The following is a 20393-nucleotide window of genomic DNA, read 5'->3' on the forward strand; positions in this document are numbered from 1 at the left end:
TCGTATTTGCAAAATTAATAAAACTACGGGAAATTGTGTGCAATAGTCAGACTAGTTTGTGGGTGTGCTCTGTTAAAAATGTTTTACCCATTACGCATTGTTCGGTGTCTGTGTTTTGTTATGTTTTGTATTTAATTCATAACAATAACATAAAAGTAACACAATAATAGATATTGTATGTACAAAAGAGATGGGGAACGTAATATATAATAATATAATATAATATAATATAATATATAAATAATATATGTGTATATACTGTATATATTAAAGTCATGAGAACAGGATGAGGAAGTGAAAATGTTGGGAATTTGAGGAGAAAAGTGATTTATTTAAGCAAATGGAGAAAATGGAGGAAGATTTTCAATAAGGATGTGCTGGGCTGACTTACACAATACACACACACTTGCATAAGCACTTAGGTTTTGTAACAGTTTTGTAAGTGCTTGCCAGCAAGTACATGGAGCATGCAGAGTTGCAACTCAGGACCAAACGCATACATCTGTATACACTCGGGACGTGGTACATAGCCACCAACTGACGCAGAGCCAACGCGTGCACACTGCTTTCTGCTGCGGTGCCTATACAACTGGCCCCAACGTCAGCGCTTTGAAGTCAGGGAGTAGAAGGAAATTCAGTGTTGTCCCCGAGAGGTGCTTACTATCAGGATGAAAACACAGCAAAAGGAGTTTGAGAGAGAGAGAGGAAAATAACAAAGGATGAACGTGATCTGACAAGCTTGTCAAATTAGCCCACCCATCTGTTGCAACAAAACTATTTCGTTTTATGCGTGTATATATATATAGAGAGAGAGAGATGGTAAGAGTTCAAGTAGTTTTCTCATGGGCAAGCAGCTTTTGTACTTCAGGTATTGAACCCTTTACGTTGCAGCAGGTAGTCTATCTAACTTCTTTGGTTTGGAAACGATACTTTCAAACAAAAAGATAATGAGGAATTAATAGACAGATATATAGGTAGAGAGTGAGAGAACCATCACAGGCATGTTGCAATTTTGAAGCCCAATGATTTTTGTCTCACCCCACTCATTATTAGAACATGCCAGTACTCCTCTGATTTGTCATGGCCTGCATGGTTTAGTTTCCCATTGGTTTGGAGTGGGTGCCCATAGCTTCAATCCCCACAGCATGTACCTCCAAAGGAAGATATTTAACCCGTTGTCGTTTCATCTGAAACATCACCATCACCTTTGTGTGTACGCCTAGTCCACTCCATGCCACTCCAGACAGACAGATCATTCTTTCCCGTGGTAGAGCCGTTAAAAACGAAAACTAACTTATTCTAGAGCAGGTGAAAACAGCCACACACTGCAGTTAACTCCGCCCCGCTGTGTGGACATATTCTGTCAGTGCTATTTTAAACCTAGCTGGAATGGTAGAGACTTGGCATTTTCTCCTCCAGAGCGCTCGCTGACAGAAAGCGGTCGAACGCAGCTCGCTATCCAAACATCGTCCACACAACAGCAGCCAAAGTGTTTTCTCCAGGGTGTGTGCGAGTAGTTGTACGTTTGACCTTCTCCTCTGCCTCAGCAAGCGGCACCTGCCTGCTGAGGAGACACACACACACACACACACACCCCCACACCTGTACACTATTGTATGCGCACTCTTTCACTCCACGAATCCTGGGCTGCTTTTTTCATCATACTATATTTCCACATGTCGTGACCAACAGTTTTGATGGCGTTTGTTAACTTTGTTATACGTCCTGTTCCTATTTGAATTCTCAGTAAAGCCATTGTTAACCGTATTAATGCCAGGAACGTGGAATTATGTTTATTTCTCCACCCACCCCCCCGCCTGTGCCAGAACGTAAAAATCTGTCTTTCTTTAATTGTCATTTAATCTGGTAATTCAAAATAATATATCTATATTTTACTCGCATGTTAGACAGCCTCCACACTGATCCGACGGGCACACGGCCACACTCATGCTCAATAGTCTCTTATCTCCTAAAAATGAGCCAAAATCCAGTTTTTGGAAGGTCATTATTGCCTCTTCTTACATCCACATCGCCGGCGTCTACCGCAGCCTAGAGTGAAGCCACACTGTGTGTGTGCTGGGGAGCCACACTGTGTGTGTGCTGGGGGGCCACACTGTGTGTGTGCTGGGGGGCTACACTGTGTGTGTGCTGGGGGGCTACACTGTGTGTGTGCTGGGGAGCCACACTGTGTGTGTGCTGGGGGGCCACACTGTGTGTGTGCTGGGGGGCTACACTTCCTGGTTGCCCACAAGGAAGATTAGAGAAGGAAGTGACATGATCACGTGACAGTGCTGCGCCATGACACTTTCATGGGAGCCAAACCTCGCACCGGAAGTTACATGAATACGAAGCAGTGAATGGAGCAAGCTTGACCAGCTCATAACAAACATTATTTATGAACCATTGAGACCTGTGTCATATAATCGGTTCAGGCCTATAAAAGAAGACATATCACAGTTTGTTTTCTAATCACCTGCTTTTCGATGTGCACAGTACATTATTTTATTTGAGGATTTAAACAGCAGCAGGTATCGTTTCTGTCCTGGGGGTATCACAAGATTTAGCTGCCAGACAGGAAACTGTGGACAGTCTAGCGATACTTGGCACGTTCAGAAACTTACTTTTTGCTCTTTAGATACCTCTATAAAATTACACGTGTACACATTGAAAAGCAACACAGCAGACAATAATGTGTCTTCTGTTATTTGCCAGAAGCGATTGCTTTACAAAAGATCTCAGTCATTCAGAAATAGCGTTTGTTCATGAGCTGGTCACTGAGCTCTCATTGACTCCAGTGCATTCTGCCGAACGTCCGGGTGCAGTTTGGCTCCCATGGTGCGACGAATCTGCCGTCTGGAATTGCGCGATAGCAAAAATGACCTCCATTTAATATACCTTGGTTGCCCAGGATCTGTTCTTCTACTGTGGTATTTTGCGCGTTTGACTGGCACTGGCCTCACGATCCCCGCCTATGTGTCAGGAGGGAAAGTGTTCATTGAATTCAGAGTATGCAAATGGCACCAGATGGATCCATAAGGGTCAATTTGGTTCCATTTGTACTGTCTTAGAGTCACACAGAGTTAGACACTCAGGGCTGTATTTTGCATGTCTTAAGTACCAGGTCTTATTCCCTAACTTGAGTAAACTAAAGACCTGGAGGCGTGATCAATGCCATTTGGCTATTCTGAGTGGCCAAAGAGCATTGCCCTACCTCCCTCTATTCACTATATTCACATGGTGGCCATTTTGCTATTAAGTTAATGAAATGCCACCCCATCGGAATGGCATTTCTACCCAAACCACAAATGTGACGTGAGAGCAAAAAAAGCTGCTGTGTGAATGTAGCCAATTTCTGTTACACCCAACCCCCATCTCTTCTTCTTCTCCCTCCCTGCCTTTCTCTCTCTCACCGGAGGTTGAACTTAACCTGGGGCGTCTAGTGGTGACAGGTTGACTGATGAGCGTACATTTTGTCAACTTGCACCTAAACAAGCGCGAGCCATCTTACGAGGCTGGCTGAGATCCTGTCATCAGTGTTGCATTAGCTTGTTGTTTTAAGGCCCACATTCACCTGTTACTGTTGGGCATTCGGTGTACACAGTGGCATCGTGGCTTTCACTGACTTTGATTGCAAGCTTTATCCGCTTTCTGTAAAATGGTATGTATAGCGTCTAATAGAGTGTAGCACGCATGCTTAGAATTGCAGGCTTTTCACTGGCATGCATTGCTTTCAAACAATCATTTTGTCATCTTGGCTTTCATTGCGTGCTTGGTTTGATTGCATGGTTGATAAAAATTGTATTTATTTCAGTATGGCCTAGGTTTATATGGTACGCTGCAGTGTGAGGATTCACATTAGATATATTTAGTTGATGTATCCTTTATGCAGACACTTGATTAACCTCAAAATATAAGTACACACTTCACAGTAAATGCTAAAAGACATGACTGTAACATTCAAATCACACCCTACTCACTATATGGTGAGTGAGCCATTATTGTGGTGTAAAATGTATCAAAATCCTTTGAAAATGCAGATCCCAGTTGTGAGCTTGTAGATCTGCTATTTTCAAACTGCCAAAGTAGTATATATTGGTCTGAAGTGGTTTCATAATAATAAAGTAAATCTACGAAGTAACTATAATGAATTCAAATAATTGTAAAAGTACAATATTTTCCTCCGAGACGTAGAGGAGTAGAAGTAAAATACTTGAGTAAATGTACTTAGTTACTTTCCACCACTGCAGGTCAGGTGATTCCGATTCTGATTGGGTCCACCTTAAAACACCCTGCTGTGACTCATTTGCTGGCACTGTACAAAAGAGAAGTTCTTTTAAAAGCGTCATACTGGCGTGACCACAAAGCCAGTCTAGGGGGATCGAACTTGTCGCCTGCTGTGTGCTTCAGGACATTCCCACACCCCACAGCTCACAACAACGCATTGCAAGCCTGTAGATCAGCCATTTTCAGCTGAATCTCCCTCCCGACCACCCATATTATTATTTAAACAAATAAGAGAAACTTATTGGCAAAAGGCCGATGCACACCTCAGAAGGCTATAGTGACAGGTGCAAGGGCAATAAAGCATACTTAAAAAGGTTATCTTTGAAAAACAAAGAAGAGGTCCCGCACACTGTCAGAAACTTGCCAAAAATGTTGCTCTTTATTGGTCAACGTCTCGGTCGATTAGACCTTCATCAGGACAGACAATGTTTCTGACAGTGTGCGGGACCCTTCTTTGTTTTTCAAAGATAACCTTTTTTTTTAAATAAGAGAAAAGCATAACTAAACCAGGAAAACCTGCTTTAAAAAACGAGTCGTACTTAGCCGACATTGAAAAAGACCCGTCTTTAAATTCAGCTTTCATTAGATTTGAACTACATGCATTACAAAGGTTTGTGACTCCGTTCAGTACGTCGTGCACGGCTGTGAAGGTTAAAGCAATACCAGCCACGCTGCCAGAACTGGTAAAAACAAAACAAAAAAAAAAAGTAGGCAAGGGAGACTGAGTCACCGATCAATATCAGGAAATAGTAATGCAGTTCATGGTAAATATGAGATCATAATTGGCCTGTGTGTGTGTGGTCTGGTTTTGTGAAACAGCGATCGTAAGCTTCTAGGTTGCAGTGAGTTTTATTGCCTCATACTTAACCCATTTAGACAGGACGTCGGAATAAAAATAAACGTTCGCTCTGAAAGAATATATACCTATTCAAAGATTTGTGCCGCATTTTTACGATTTTTCAAAAATAGCAGACCTACAAGTTCATAGCGCGCCACTCGGTGGCGCGCTATGAGCTTGTAGATCTGCTATTGTTCAATAGCTAAATTATAACAATGTTTAAAACACCAAAAGGGGTTCCCGTACAGAATGGGTTAAAATGGGCCATCTCTAGACCCTCTCACACCGTAAAATCTAATCAAATCAAAAGTGTTCAAATGGATCCATTTAGTCCAATTTGAACCCTCTCTGAGTCAGAGACCCCCAAGGGTTCCATTTATGCACTCACACAGAGACCCGTATTGGTTCCATTTATACACTCACAAGAGGGAAATTAACACGAGAGATTTTACAGTGCACTATTCATTGCCCGTGCAGCCATGCATGAAGATAACGAAATGAAATCGCTGCCGTTTAAAAAGAAAAAAGTAACACCTTCCCCCGCTAAAAAAAATGTATAGCACAAAATTAACACAAAGGACTTTGCAAACGACAGCTCTTAACCAAAGTCAATCCATGACAAAAAGACACTGTGGTTGCCAACCGTTTATCCTCCATGGACAACTGATAAAACAACTCCCTACAACTGATAAAAGCCGAGACCCACGCACACAAACACCCACGCCTGCGTGGGCTCGCACACACTTGCATACACGTTTTAAATTGTTTAAACAATGTTATTACGGTATGCACATGTGGGAGTTGTTGTATGTTGTATAAGTCACAGGATAACATGATACTATAATGAGTTGGACACACACGCCACATGACATCATGCAGGCAGGAGGCGGTCAATAAAAGCAAGCAATTATTTACAAATGGTCAGGAAAAGTGGACCGAGATCCTCTGTTTTTAAAGACACAGAACTGAATTATAGCATAACCAGGCTTTTTCGTACAGATATACAGTGTCAGAGTATATCCACATTGGCTTACGGTCTTCTTTTGAACGTGGTTATTATAGGGCAGTATAGGATCCATTGTGTGGGCTGAATGCTGAATGTGAGTGTGTGTGTGTATGTACAACAGGGACAGTGAGGCTGGCTCTTAACATGTCACCATAGCACGGGATTACTTCTACGTGATGAGACTGTAATTACTACGCTGACACTGACGCAGCGCATACTGATCATTTTGCATGCGTGTGTGTGTGGGTACTGGGTAGTGTGTTACACTGTTGAGTGGACTATAGAAGACGTGATAAACCACAGGACACGGAGAGCCATCTGTCTCACATACTTACTCTCTCTCTCTCTCACACACACACACACACACACACACACACATTGCACATGCGTAAATGCGGAACACGCACGCAGCGGTAGCATGTTCAAGCAAGGGGACTAGGGGAGACATTAATCATTGGCCTGGATGAGCTCCCAGGAGCAACACATAGCCTATGGTCTGCTGATAGAAAACCTGGCGCACACACACACACACACACACACACACACACACACACACGGAACATGCCCTGCAGGGTCCAACAAGGCTGTTTTCACAACCATCTTGCAGAACAGTAAAAATGAGGTAATATTTAGCCCTAAACACACACACACACACACACACACACACACACCGTTACGGTGCTTTTGTTGTAAAACGCATCAGTAACACCCATCATGGAAGATACAAAAAACAATATGTTGAATGTTGCACAATGCAGATGATCCAGTTTCATAAACGCAATGTCAGTTTGTTCACCCGGTGCTCGCATCATGTATTACGCTTTAATAAGAACACCGGTTTGTTGCGTCTCTTTGCATTTGATCATTTTATAATTATTTTGGTCAGAGTAGGTGTCACATTTCTCAAGTGGTGGTGATGTCATCGTATGGAGACATGTAATGAGAGACGAGAGCTCATTCATATTCTGTCAACAGTCACTGTGTGCGTCTATATTGTGCGCATGCACACACACACACACACACACACACACACACACACACACACACACACACACACACACACACACTATTTTTCCATCTTTCTGCATGCATAGGGCTTATAGCACCCACAGGATAACACAGTGCACACATACAGTACAGACAGTTAAATACCCACTCCCACGAAAGTCATGTTTTTGTTTGATTAATGGCTTTTTGAAGCTTACTCGTGAAAATGATGAGTGATGAGTTTCTTGTAGGGCTAGGCGATTAATCAAATTGTCGATTAAATCATGTGTTTTGCTTCCAACGATTATGAAAACAAGATAACTGGGATAAAATGATTATAGTGCTGCTCCTGCCGCATTCCGTTTCACATTGACCATGACGCTCTTTTGTGGTCTTGTGTTATAAATCCAGCACACCCCTTTTCCTTTACAGTTTGGTGCTTTCGGCCCTCCCTAACAGTTCAAGCTCACCACTCCCGAGTCCCATTACTGACGGAGCAAACAGCAAGAGAAAAGAAAACTATTAAAATGTGTTGAGTTTCAATCACACCATCCAGCCCGGATGTCATTTAGACTTGTTTGTCAATAGTAGGTGAACAACTTATTTTTTGTAGCAGTGCTAGCTCTCAACATTTGCAGTTACAGGAAGAGTTAGAATAGGGAAAGACAGAATAGAGAAGAAAGGAACATAGAACACATCAACTAACTGGAAGGTACAGTCAAATCAAGGTCTGTTTGGAGGTAGTCCAACTTTTAAGTTTTTTTGTTCCCGTAAATTAATGCCCTACTTCGTCATACAAGAGTGTCACATTTTTCGAAAGGAGGAACCGTATTCTTTGTGGGGAGGGAGAAAAATACTTGACATGTAGTATACATGTATGCCAAAACCAGCGAACACGGAGGGTTAAATTAGTACCCTAGCCAGCCAAACGCGGCTTTCTCGTGTCCGATTGTATCGTTAGCCACCGTTTGCTAACACAACAACACCAAGTAGGACAGTGGCCGCGGCCATTTTGAAAATGCGCACGCATCCACTTCCATTCTAAGCCCTGCATTCAAAGCCCTGTATCTCAGAAACGACATTGAGGGGGCAGTTTCTGGCCCAGACAAGCGTTTTCAACGGCCTGTAGCAGGCGCTGTGATACTCGCGGTCGGGTTTCTCCACCACTGACTGACTGAGAGAACACCACACACACACGATAAAACTATTAATTAATGGCGGCGGGTTAAGTGTTGAGAGAGAGAAAGAGGCGGACACATTCTGGTGTCTACTTTCTTTATCACTTTGTCAAGCACACACACACACGCATCCTCACACACCGTGTTAATTGCAGAGTCACGACCAGCGATGGCGTTACTGATGACCCATTTGTCCACTGTGGCGGAAAGGTGGCAGTCTAGCCAAGCCATCCATGCAGTCACACAGTCCTCCATCCAGCAACCACTGAATGCTGTTAATGCTGAAACTATCCTGACCTAGCTGACATAAAATGCCTGACATAAAAAAAGGCAACACAGTTATTATAGCCGCATTAGGAACACATAACAATGGTGCAGTAGAGCTCTCACAAAAAAAAACGGAGAGAATAATGTGGAGAAAAGAAACTAAGATTATGCTCGCCTGAGCGAGCCCACAATATATCAATCATATCAGCAGTTATTAACGGAAATGTAACACCAGTCATTTTACTCAAATTGCAACAAACAAATTAAATACACACAAAGAAAATAATGAGAATGACATGCATAGGCTCAGAAACTGATTGGCCAAAAACAAAGACGGAGACGGTTGTCTTCACTGCCATGAGAGCAGAATGGATGACACAATAAAGTCACAATAGTCACAGAATTGCATCCATTGTGTTCCTCATAAAACCCACTCATACCACTTTGGTGTTGTTAGTGTGTGTGTGTGGTACAACATGGCCTCTAGGGGCCACTAACGGCGAGTTTTGACTTGTTTTCTCAGATTTTGAGCGCCTGGATGAAAGCGTGTAAGGTCAGCGAGTGTATGGGGACACAGGGAGACGTAGAGGACGAGGGGAGATGTGTTTGTGTGTGTGAGCCGTGAGCATTGGGGATGTGAGTTTTGTGTGTAAAAGGAGGCGGCAGAGGGAAAGGGATGTAAGTGTAAGTATGTGTGTGTATGCAGAAGAAAGACGGTTCCGCCTCTGTCTGAGTGCCAATGGGTCCTGTGTGTGTGTGTGTGTGTGTGTGTGTGTGTGTGTGTGTGTGTGTGTGTGTGTGTGTGTGGTGTGTGTGTGTGTGTGCGCCTGCCTGCTTGTGAGTGTCTTGGGAAGGGGTCAGACAGAGTTCTCTCTCCCACTCAGTTAAAGTGTGAGTGAGGGATCTGTGGCAGCATTTTGTAGCTCTGAACACCCCCCCCCCCCCCCAGAGGAACGGTGTAGGAAGGCAACAGTCTGAACACACCCCCACCCAGAGGAACGGTGTAGGGAGGCAACAGTCTGAACACACCCCCACCCAGAGGAACGGTGTAGGGAGGCAACAGTCTGAACACACCCCCACCCAGAGGAACGGTGTAGGGAGGCAACAGTCTGAACACCCCCCCCACCACCACCACCCAGAGGAACGATGTAGGGAGGCAACAGTCTGAACACACCCCCACCCAGAGGAACGGTGTAGGGAGGCAACAGTCTGAACACACCCCCACCCAGAGGAACGGTGTAGGGAGGCAACAGTCTGAACACCCCCCCCACCACCACCACCCAGAGGAACGATGTAGGGAACACCACCAACTGTCAACCTAACATACACACACATATTAACTGTATATATGATGATTTCGGGTCTGACAGTACAGTACAGTAGAGTAACAGTACAGCCACATGGTAACTGTCATTTCTCAACCGTTTCGGACGCAGGGTGGCTCGCCGGAAACGGCCCGGCCCCCTGGTCACGTTCCTCTGGATGTTCCGGGGACCCCCACACAGAGTTGCACCATTCAGTTAACATGGGTGTGATTTTTGTAAAAGACAAAATCGCTTAGTTCAATTAACTGTTGCAACCCTATATCTTATCACAGAGTATTCTCAATGTGGGGGAAGATGAGATAGTGGCTGTTCTGGAGGGCATTAACCATGACGTAAGCCCTATATACTGACAGTATGTAGTTGAATGGTGAAAATAACGGTTACACACCAGCATTCCGGAATGCCACTCAGTTCCCGAAAATAACAGATCCAGAAGGTCGCAATGCGTTGTGAGCTTTTCTTCTCTCTCTCTCTCTCTCTATATATATATATATATATATATATATATATATATATAAATTGACACCAGGGTTAATGTGGTAAATGAATATGAGCAATGTGTATTTTCTTGCAATGTTTCCAAATGTGTTCGTGCTTTGGTCGTTCCAGAAACGGCAGTGATTGGAAACATCTGTTATTGATGCTTTTGCGAAATTAAAATGATGAGTTATAGAAAGCCTTTGATCTATTGGCACATTGCCAACACTGGTTGCAAATGGGCAACCTTCCTCTTAGCTAAATGTGCCTTTGTTTCATCCCCAAAATGGTGTACGCAATCAAGAACAGACACCCAGTATGCTTAAGTCCTCCTCACAACATGCTAATTTCCCAGTGTGGGACTCCCATTAGCTGCAGTAAAAAGGATGGGGTGAGTGGATCTGCGATCGATCGTGCCGCCGCACCAAAGCTCAGCCCCAAATTACGGTATTAATGTCAGACAGAACAGTGCAGAGCATTAGACACTGAGAAACCCCTGCTGGAATCAATACTCAAACTGGAACAGAAAAACATTGCGCGGATGCACATACACACGGAGCGCACACACTCTTTTTTTTCTCTCTCTATCCTAAACGTCTAGGTTTCACACACAAACACAAATTACATCCAGACACACACACACACACACACATACACGCACACAGTGTCCAGCACTAGAAGCCCTAAGTGCTCGGATAATAACCGTTTGATTGAGTTAACAGGGCCGTCTCTGTTTAGGTTCACTGCTCGCATATCATCTTGTCTCTCTTGCTACATATCTAATTCATTGCAATACATTAGATAGACGTTGTGTACAAAATGTGTGTTGCCATACTTCAGTTTGAGTCAAACAGGGCAGCTAGAGGTGTGCATAGTTGAGTCACCGTTGCACCTTCTTGTTGATAAATTCACATTTACACGGCTAAAAAAAGAGAGGACGTTTTCAAATGGTTGTATTTATTTTCCATAGGCATTTGTGCTTCAGTAGAGGGAGGGAGAGATGGAAATTGCAAGGAGTTGTCGTACAACATGTTTGATGTTGCAGTAGCAGTTTGTGTCAATTTTGTACAAGACGTGCACTAACTAATTGAGACACCCTGGTGCCCTACGTTGTAAAATATTTAAAAGGTGCAAGCAAGTCAGTGTGCGTGAGTCCGTTTGTGTGGTCCACTTACAGCTCTCTGCACAAGAGAAGCTGTTTCTCTTGTGCAGAGTGGCGGCCACACACACTGGACATTTCACCTTGAACGGATAGTTCCGAGGGAGGTTGTCATAGTATTGCAAGGAGGAGGCACTCGGCACACGTGGCAGCACTCATTACTTCAATTTACTCACCACCAGGCTTTAGGAATGGTTCGCAGTGAGCTTGTGGGTGTGTGTGAAACTGTGAATACAGATCTTTGTGGGCGTGAAGCAAGGTCTCGCTTTTAAAGAGCATCTGCGCTCGGTTGACCTTCCCTGGAGAGATAAAGCATGAACGAATCAAATGTTAATAATAAGTAAATGGAATGAATGCTAACCAGATGGAAAACCTTTCAGTGTATGAGAGCTGCTTCCATTGGTGTCAAGGCTGCATGGCGCGCCGTTCACTAGTGTTTGTGTTTTGTATGCAGGCCTCAGTGAGGCAGGGTGAGGAAAGTATGGCTTTATTTATTGAAAATAGCAGAACTACAAGCTCAACGCTTTGTAAGCTTGTACATCAGCTATTTTCAACACGCTACACTGGCGTGCAACTAAGTATAAATCAGGATTAGGATGCTGCCCTATCGTCATGAAAAGTGTTTGAGTAAGACCAGCAAGAGTTGCAAATTACTTATGCCAAGAACACTGAGAGTCGACCCAGGGAGGCATCTCTCTTTTTATCAAAGTGTCAGCAGTTCCTCTGGCTTTCCTCGCGCTGACAAGACAGACAGATTAGAGAGGATCTCACTGTTTCCCCATGCCTTACCAGCCGTTTATGTAGGCCAAGAGATCCATTTGCATCTTGCTTTGGCCTCACTAGTAGCGAGACTGTATAGTATACTGTAAAAAGAGAGATAACGTAAAGAGGGGGAAGGAAAAAAAACCCTCAAGACTAAAACAAAGTCTCTTTGAAGCTTGGTGGGCCCCCAATTTAGGTCACAACGGAATATTTAAACAATGCCTTTGCCCTCAGAAGAAGACAGCAGTCAGGCTAGCAGACACAGCTGTTGTATATCCTCTGAGGAAATGAGAAAATGAGATGTGATATAGTCCCAGAGCAAAGTATCACGAGACAAGAACACTTCAATGGGAGGGGGTGGGCGACATTGCTCAATGACACCTCTGTCAGATGGTGGAACTGTTTCTTGTAAGCTCTTGGGCATTGAAACGTCCACAGAGTGCTTTATTTGTCCGGGGAGTTTTCGCAAAGTGCTTGCTCATTTAACAACAAACTAAACGTGATGTAATTTATTAAATCTGTAAGCACTAAATAGGTCGATCCGTTATGTAGCCATTAAATGGTAAACATGCAAGTCATTGTGAAAATCTAATTTGGGCTGATGCAAATGGCTGATAAATTTAGGAAGCGTTCATCCATCACAGGGACACAGACACAAATGGAAGTGTTGCTAACATTAATCAAACTCCTCTCCATGTAATAAACACAGTCTAACGTGACAGCAAATAGGGGTGGTATATAAAGACCATAACAAATTACAAAACAGATTCTCTCCTGCTCGCCATGAAGGTGAAGTCAGCACACCGTGTTCCGTTACTGCAGGTCCAACCATGCCTTCAGGCCTACGCTGCTGGATGTGTGTATGAATAAATGTATAAAGCGCATGTGTGACGTTTGAGCCTGTGTCAGATAGAATTTTGGAGAGTCCGACCTAGACCACCAATTGCCCGATGTTGACCGATATTTTGCTAAATCTTGAAATGAATTAGAAAATCGTAGATTTTATTAAAGCTTCTATGTCGGTATGAGCAAACTGAAATAATGATAATCCTAAAAACTAAACTTCAATGTATGAAAAGAACATTTAACCTTAATTATGCAATAATTAGATATATATTTTGTTTGCCTAAAAAAAAGCGTTGAAAGTGATAAAAAATAGGCTAAACTGAAAGTATATACTGGATGAACTGATATATCAGTTGGGCTCCAGTACTGTATGTGGGTGCACGCGTCGTGTGTGTGTGTGTGTGCAAATATTTGTCCACAGTCAGGTGCAGGATCTGTGGTCCCTCAACAGATGGCTTCTTCAGCACAACAATGGCATCTAAACTCTAACAGTGGCAGCCACAGTCAGAGGAAATACGCACAGCGCCAACACACACACAATATCCTTGGGGAAGATATACACACACACAGCTCCCATGCAAATACTGAGTGTTAAACATGCCATCCCTTTCTCTCTCTCTCTCTCTCACTCACACACACACACACACACACACACTTCCAGATATGCTCACACACCCCTCATGCATGGCAAACAGTTGAATAATGCATGATTTGTATGAATCTTTAAGGGAAAATGAGCTCATGGAGAATAGGAAAGTGACAGTTAAGAATACAGAACATTCCAACACATTACCATTGGAGACACCTGCCATTTGAAACGTAACTGCTGCTATTATATGACCAGAAAGTAGTGGGATTACAGTTACGCCACACCATATTATTTAGCTCTGCTGCCCTGTTGTGTTCTTCACATACAAAGCTGTAATGTTGCAGAGAATCAGTTGACAAGACAGTGATCAAATACTATTTTCACTTACATATATCAAAAATCAAGTGCATCGCAAGTTTGTGTGTTAACCAATTGTGTGTGTGTGTATTAGCTATGTCTTCATGGAGGTAGTGACATCTTCAGTAGAATGGATTTGTTCATAGTGCATAGTCTCTCTACTACTGGCACATAATGTATGTTTACCTCGGTACATCCACCATCATTTTGTGTCCAGATGGTGCAAGTATGGGTCGGGAACAGAAAAATGGTTATGGTCTTAGTTTTGATCCAAAAGAAAATAACAACGTTTTGGATCCTGGATTCTTTAAGTGGCCTTTGGGAAATGTGTGACATTATTTTGTCCTCTGTAACATATTGTAGTGCGAGAGCTTCTTTGCCAGAATGTAAATGAGAAATGCTCTACCTCTCTGTCCGCGCCAATGCTGTCATTGTTGTGTCAGTGTGGTTTCCTATCAAGAGTTGAATCAAGCCCAGGCAGGTATACACCCGAGTATACACCAGGTATACGCCCGAGCAGTGAGTTGCATTGTGGATACAAGTATGTGTGTCGTTAATGCTTAATGTGTAGCCTATTGTACGCCGATAATAGCAGCTCTACAAGTTTGTGAACCTTTAGGTCTAATATTTCCGGCACACGACCCTGGAATACAACAAACTATAATCGGGCTGGTGAGAGGCCTTCCCAAAAGCCAGGCCCTAAACAGCTTTGGCAGGGTTTATTGGGTCTTTGATTACAGCTGTATGCTAGCATAAAGCTATACGCTCCATCTCATTAACCTTCTCGTTCATCTCCCCCTTCTCTGCTTTCACCCCCCCCCCCTCTCTCTCTCTCTCTCTCTGGTGTTGAACATCTCTGACCCTCCTTTTTATCCACCCTCTCTTTCACTGGCTTTGTGTATCGCTCGGTTGCTCACACTCACCTTTAACTGACTTGCTGACATGCTTTCTCTCCCTCTCTCCCTCTGTCCCACTTGTCTCTCTCCCTCTCCCTCTCCCCCTCCCGCTCTCTCTCTCTCTCTCTCTCTCCACGGCCTGATTTCCACCACTTGCCCCCCACCCCTCCGTTTCACTCTCATTCAATTTCGCCATCTCTCCCTCACTTCCACCCTGGCTCTTTATTCTCTTGCTTTCTGACCTCTTACCCCCCCCCCACCCCCCTCTCTGTCTCCGTCTCTCAGGAAGCCGCGTCCAGTCTCTCAGCTGGTGTCTCAGCAGCAGGCCACGCAGCAGTTTGCATCGCCCACACAGCCCAAGAAGGAGAAGAAGGAGAGACCAGAGAGAGAGAAGAGCGACAGAGAGCCCGCGCTTAAGAAGAACAGCAACCACAAAAAGATGAGGTAACCATGCTTTTGACCGGATTAATATTATGGGGATATATAATGCAATGAATGAAGGAATTAACTTGTAGTACCCGATTTGGGGCGGTTGCGTGTCGCACCAACACCACGACCCGTTTGTATATCGGATTTCAAGTTAATGGAAACTACAGCCTCCTTCTTCCTGGAACGTTAGCATGCTAAAATAGTAGCTGTGGTTATTGAATTAATTACGAAAAGAAATCCCCACCATTAATGTTGTGAGGACCGACATATGAGAGATAGGGTCAAAAACAAGGTGGATTGTTCCTTCAAGAGGTAAGGGGAGAAGCAGAGTGATGTAAGGAGGAGTGATTGATTGAACATTTTATTTCACTGTATGCCGAAATGGGTACATTTCAAACGGTTACTGTGGACGACACCATGATAAAACATTACACTTGTTTACAACAGGGTCCATTTTCAACTCATCAGAACATTTAGAGACGTACAAATAAGAGAGGAGAGAGGGTTGACAACTGATGTCCAAAATGCTCAATCGTCCTGTGATTCGCGTAGATGTCCGATAGTTCCAGTGACATGTTAAAATTAGTCAGATGTGATGATATTTAAACATCTCATCTTTTAAAAGTGTATCGCAGACTATTCTGCTGCAAGTCACTGACTAACGATAACAAATGAGAGTCTCCATGATCTGCCATTGCTGTAAAAAAGAAAAACAGGTATTTTGGAGTGATTAGAGTTGTTGCCACTCTCTTGCCATCGCTCTGGGGAGGTGTTGTTCCTGGGATTCAGATGAAAAGTAGTCATTTGATGATGCTCTTTGTAGCATTTGGAATCCATCAAAGCACAATGAGCACAGACTGTTTCTGTTTTGAAATAGAAAGGCAACAATCACAATGTGCTTGTATTAATTAGTCCGTTTGTTGTGAGGCCTGTTCTTTGCGGCTGGCTTTAGACATCAGAAAGCCATCCTTTACATACCGTTACCTGACCAACATGTTTGTGTTTCTGATCCGTTAAAAAAGGCCACGGTTAAAAAACATCGACCGGAGCAGCGCCCGGCACCTGGAGGTGACGGTGGGCGACCTGACGGTCGTCATCACGGACTTTAAAGAGAAGGCCCGGCCTTCCTCCACCACCTCCACGCCGCCCTCATCCTCCTCGTCCTCCTCTTCCTCCTCCTCCTCCTCCTCCTCCGCTGCCCCGGCTCCTGCTGCCACCACCGTGGCGTCGGCGCCGGCAGACCACCACCACCACCACCACCAGCAGCAGCAGCAGCACCACCCACACCACCTCCACGCCCAGAACGGCTCCTCAGGTCCGGACAACAGCAGCACAGAGAGGGGGCTCTCTCGCTCCTCGTCGCCTCGAGGGGACGGCGCCTCCATCAACGGGGACTCTCGCTGAACGCAGCAACGCCCCACCCCCACTGCCCCCCGCATCATCACCCTCCTGCCCTAGTCATAAGCCCCTGGATGGCAGCGGGTGGTGGGGGTGGGGTTCCCTCTACATGCCCCCCCCCCCCCCAATGCCAACATGGTCCTCACCCCTAACCCTTGACCTAGCTTCAACGATGGAAAGTCCCACGGTATATCCAGACACCAAACCTCTACTGGGTCTGGATAGATGGCTTTTGGGGGGGGGGGGGGGGGGTGACTCAATTTGGGACCACCTACACAGCAAAATCAAGGGTTATGATTTAACTCTTAAACTCCGACAAATGGGCCCTAAATGTTGCACTTTTAAGAGTTAAATTGACCCTCTGAATTTTACTCTGTAGCATCCCACAAATCTGCATTTACTGCCTAGCATGGTCTACAACTACACCTCAGGGGTTTCTGGGGCAGCAGACACAATCTCTTCCTTCTCTTCTCCCATACATTATACAACACTATACCCTAGGGCTGGGCAGTATGACCTCGACGTTTACGTCGATTACGATTAATGAACATTTTTGTTTTGTTTATAATAGCAGATCTACAAGATCACAATGCGTTCCGAAGCAACGCCTTTTTTGCCATTTCGGTACGCCGCCATTGTACAACTAAGGGTCAAGTGGTTAATCAGACACATTCACGTAGTCTATTACAAAAACATAGATTGAAATTATTTTGTGTAAGAAATGAAAAACAAATCATTAAAAAAAATCTGTTTCTCAATTATTCGATTAACCTACACTAGCAAGACTACGTCAGTTATAGGTTTTAAATATCAGTTTCGATATATTTTCAGTTAATTGCTCAGCCCCACTACGACCGATTCAATCCCACATATCCCAGTGTTCTCTCCGCTCGCACCCCTGAGTCCCCCCCCCCCCAGTCTGATACTCTTGAGAAGCTCTTTCACTTCCAGACTGGTTTGTTTCCAGAGCTCAAGATGTCAACCTAGAACTCGGTTCTGGTTGTTTTTTTTGCCCCAGGCCGTTGCTGAACTGCGTCGTTCTCGCACTGTCGCGGCGAGGTGTGTTTTGACGATATCGCTTTTCAGGCAAAGTTTGGAGCGTTGCTGGTGAGGGAACCAAGCATTCGCAAACGATGTGAACACGCCCTCCTTTTGGCAGGACGCCAGGCAGGTATGTGCTCATTGCGTTCCTCTCCTAGCGGACGGTATTTCAGTGGAATTGCTCTGTATGGAACATTAAAAGGATGCCAACAGTCCATTGTACCGCCAAGTATCGGTGCGGCACAGTGCTTCTACAACGCACAAACAATGGGAAAACCCTAGTCGTCAAAATGTTGACGTCGGATTCTGAACATGCGCATTTAAGTAGCTGTATAGTTTATAGCCTGCAATAAGGTGGACTGCTGGAAATACTTCCTGTTCAATATATTGTAGTGGGGGAGCTTTTGGAATACACTACAATCCTGTTTCCTGTTTTGTCACAGGGCAACTTGAGACAAATAAATAATTGATGACGGTTATACTTCACTTTACAATGGCTTTACTCTTGTGTATTGACCATGGGGAGTGTTATAAGTACACAATACCACTGTGTTTAATGAAAATCTCCTTAATCTGTGACGTCTTCATTTCTCAAGACGGGTTTTTGATTTTCACGAAAATCTGGTCTCAAACATCAAAATAATTACTTCTAGGAGGCAGGCCCTTGACACTTGAGTTGGAATCTAGTTCGTTTTGACACTACACTTAACTTACAGTCGAACAACAGTGTGCACCTCATCCACTGCCATTCCTATCCATCCCTGGCGATACATAGATGTGGTTTGGGTCTCCAGTCATCCAAACACAGTGGACATCAGCCTATGCTGTGGGGGTTCCTTGTCAATCAACATCGATCTTATACAGTGGGCCAAACTTCATCTGCTGGTTGGCATGCCAAAACACGACTGTTCCGAGTACCTCATACAAATACCCAAGAGGTTTCAACATACCTATTGTGGGAAGACGATTCTGTGGAAATAGCAGATCTACAAGCTTGTGATCTTGTAGGTTGGCTATTTTTGGCTAAGATATTTAGTGTAGAAGGGGGAAAAGGAGGGGCTTGTAGTGTAGAGCCCTGGGGGGGGGGGTCTATATATATATATAGGGTTTAATTGGTTAAACGTAGAATTTTATGTTACTTTAAGTTCAGAGCAAATGCTATCATTGAGCTCATCTGTTGGCATTGCCGTTGCTGATTGGACTGTAAAACACAGGGAGAATCCGATAAAACTGTCGGTAGAATTTACTTAAAGTGGCATGGCCATGGAGTTGTTACTTAGCATTGAGTTATTATTACAGACAGATCCCCAGGTTGGTGATGCCTTTCCTTTACAAGGGTGAGCCCTTTTCAGAAGTGAACTGCAAAACATTACATTGTTTATGTACTCATATTGTATGGAGATTTTCATTAAGTGTTTCACTCGTGTTATTTTGGACTTAAGACTGCATTTGTGTAGGCTATTTAAATGGTTAATACACAGGAATAATGCATGTTAACAAAGGGTTTACACACTGACTCCTTCACCTGTAGATGAATACAATGTTACACAGACACAGGATATGTCTTCATCTATTGTGCTACAGCGTTTCAGTGTGGTTGTATTATACATCAAGACCAGTGTTATTGTCAATACTTTTACTTTGTAACAGGACGGTTTTTATGAGCCGTCATGGCATGATTATATATTGTTCCTGAGATATAAGTATTTGTGAGGCAGGCTTGGTCTGACTCTCTCTTAGTTTTTAAGTATCTTTTAATGTTAGAGAGACATGAGGGATTACATTCCAAAATGGTACACCATAAAAATCAGGGTTGATTGAAATTGAGAGTGCAAATATGTACCCTGATCCATTTTTGTTTCACTTGAATAAACACTCCTTTTTTGCTACCTGTTCATTGCATAATATATGAATAATTCAACATTCGAAGACTTCATCTGCCACATACATACTCGTGTACATGTGAGAAAGCAGTGAATTGTTGGTGTGGTGGATTTCGCCAGTTAATTTGCATTATGTTGTGCAACACTCATATGGTAGGGCATTACAAAAGCAAAACTTGAAATAGAGATAGGCCTACTATGTTTCTGCCTGAAAGCAACAAAGTAGGTCATAAAGATATATAAAATACAAGTTATTTTACATTACTAGTAGTTAATTTGCATTATGTTGTGCAACACTCATATATGACAAGGTAGGGCATTACAAAAGCAAAACTTGAAATAGAGATACTATGTTTCTGCCTGAAAGCAACAAAGTACGTCATAAAGATATATAAAATACAAGTTATTTTACATTACTAGTAGTTAATACAGTAATAAATAATGCACTATTATGTGTGGTGAATGACCATAAACTATAGTATACAGTTTAGGAACAGAGGACATATACGGAATATACATATAGTTTAGAATTGCAGAAACCCTGGTTATTGAGGTAGATACGCATCACTATTTTGCAACCAAAAATATGCAGAATATACATATAAAACATTAATGGATGAATAAACTAATGACTGAAGATATACGGAATATACAACATTGATGCAGCAGAA

At 43.5% G+C, this 20393-nt stretch overlaps 1 protein-coding gene across 1 annotated transcript in view; it reads left to right on the top strand.

Moving 5' to 3' along the window:
• The window catches only part of LOC308310805 (YY1-associated factor 2-like), a 23355-nt gene extending 4470 nt beyond the window's left edge, over nucleotides 1-18885 (top strand). Inside the window, exons 3-4 of the mRNA XM_080757241.1 lie at nucleotides 15257-15415; nucleotides 16423-18885. Of these exons, the coding sequence (XP_080613367.1) occupies nucleotides 15257-15415; nucleotides 16423-16804 (541 nt within the window). The 3' untranslated portion in view covers nucleotides 16805-18885. The remainder of the gene's footprint in view (nucleotides 1-15256; nucleotides 15416-16422) is intronic.
• Nucleotides 18886-20393: the final 1508 nt, after the last annotated feature.

Source organism: Protomyctophum bolini (genome assembly GCF_963924005.1).
Source record: "Protomyctophum bolini genome assembly, chromosome: 23".
Classification (NCBI taxonomy): domain Eukaryota; kingdom Metazoa; phylum Chordata; class Actinopteri; order Myctophiformes; family Myctophidae; genus Protomyctophum; species Protomyctophum bolini.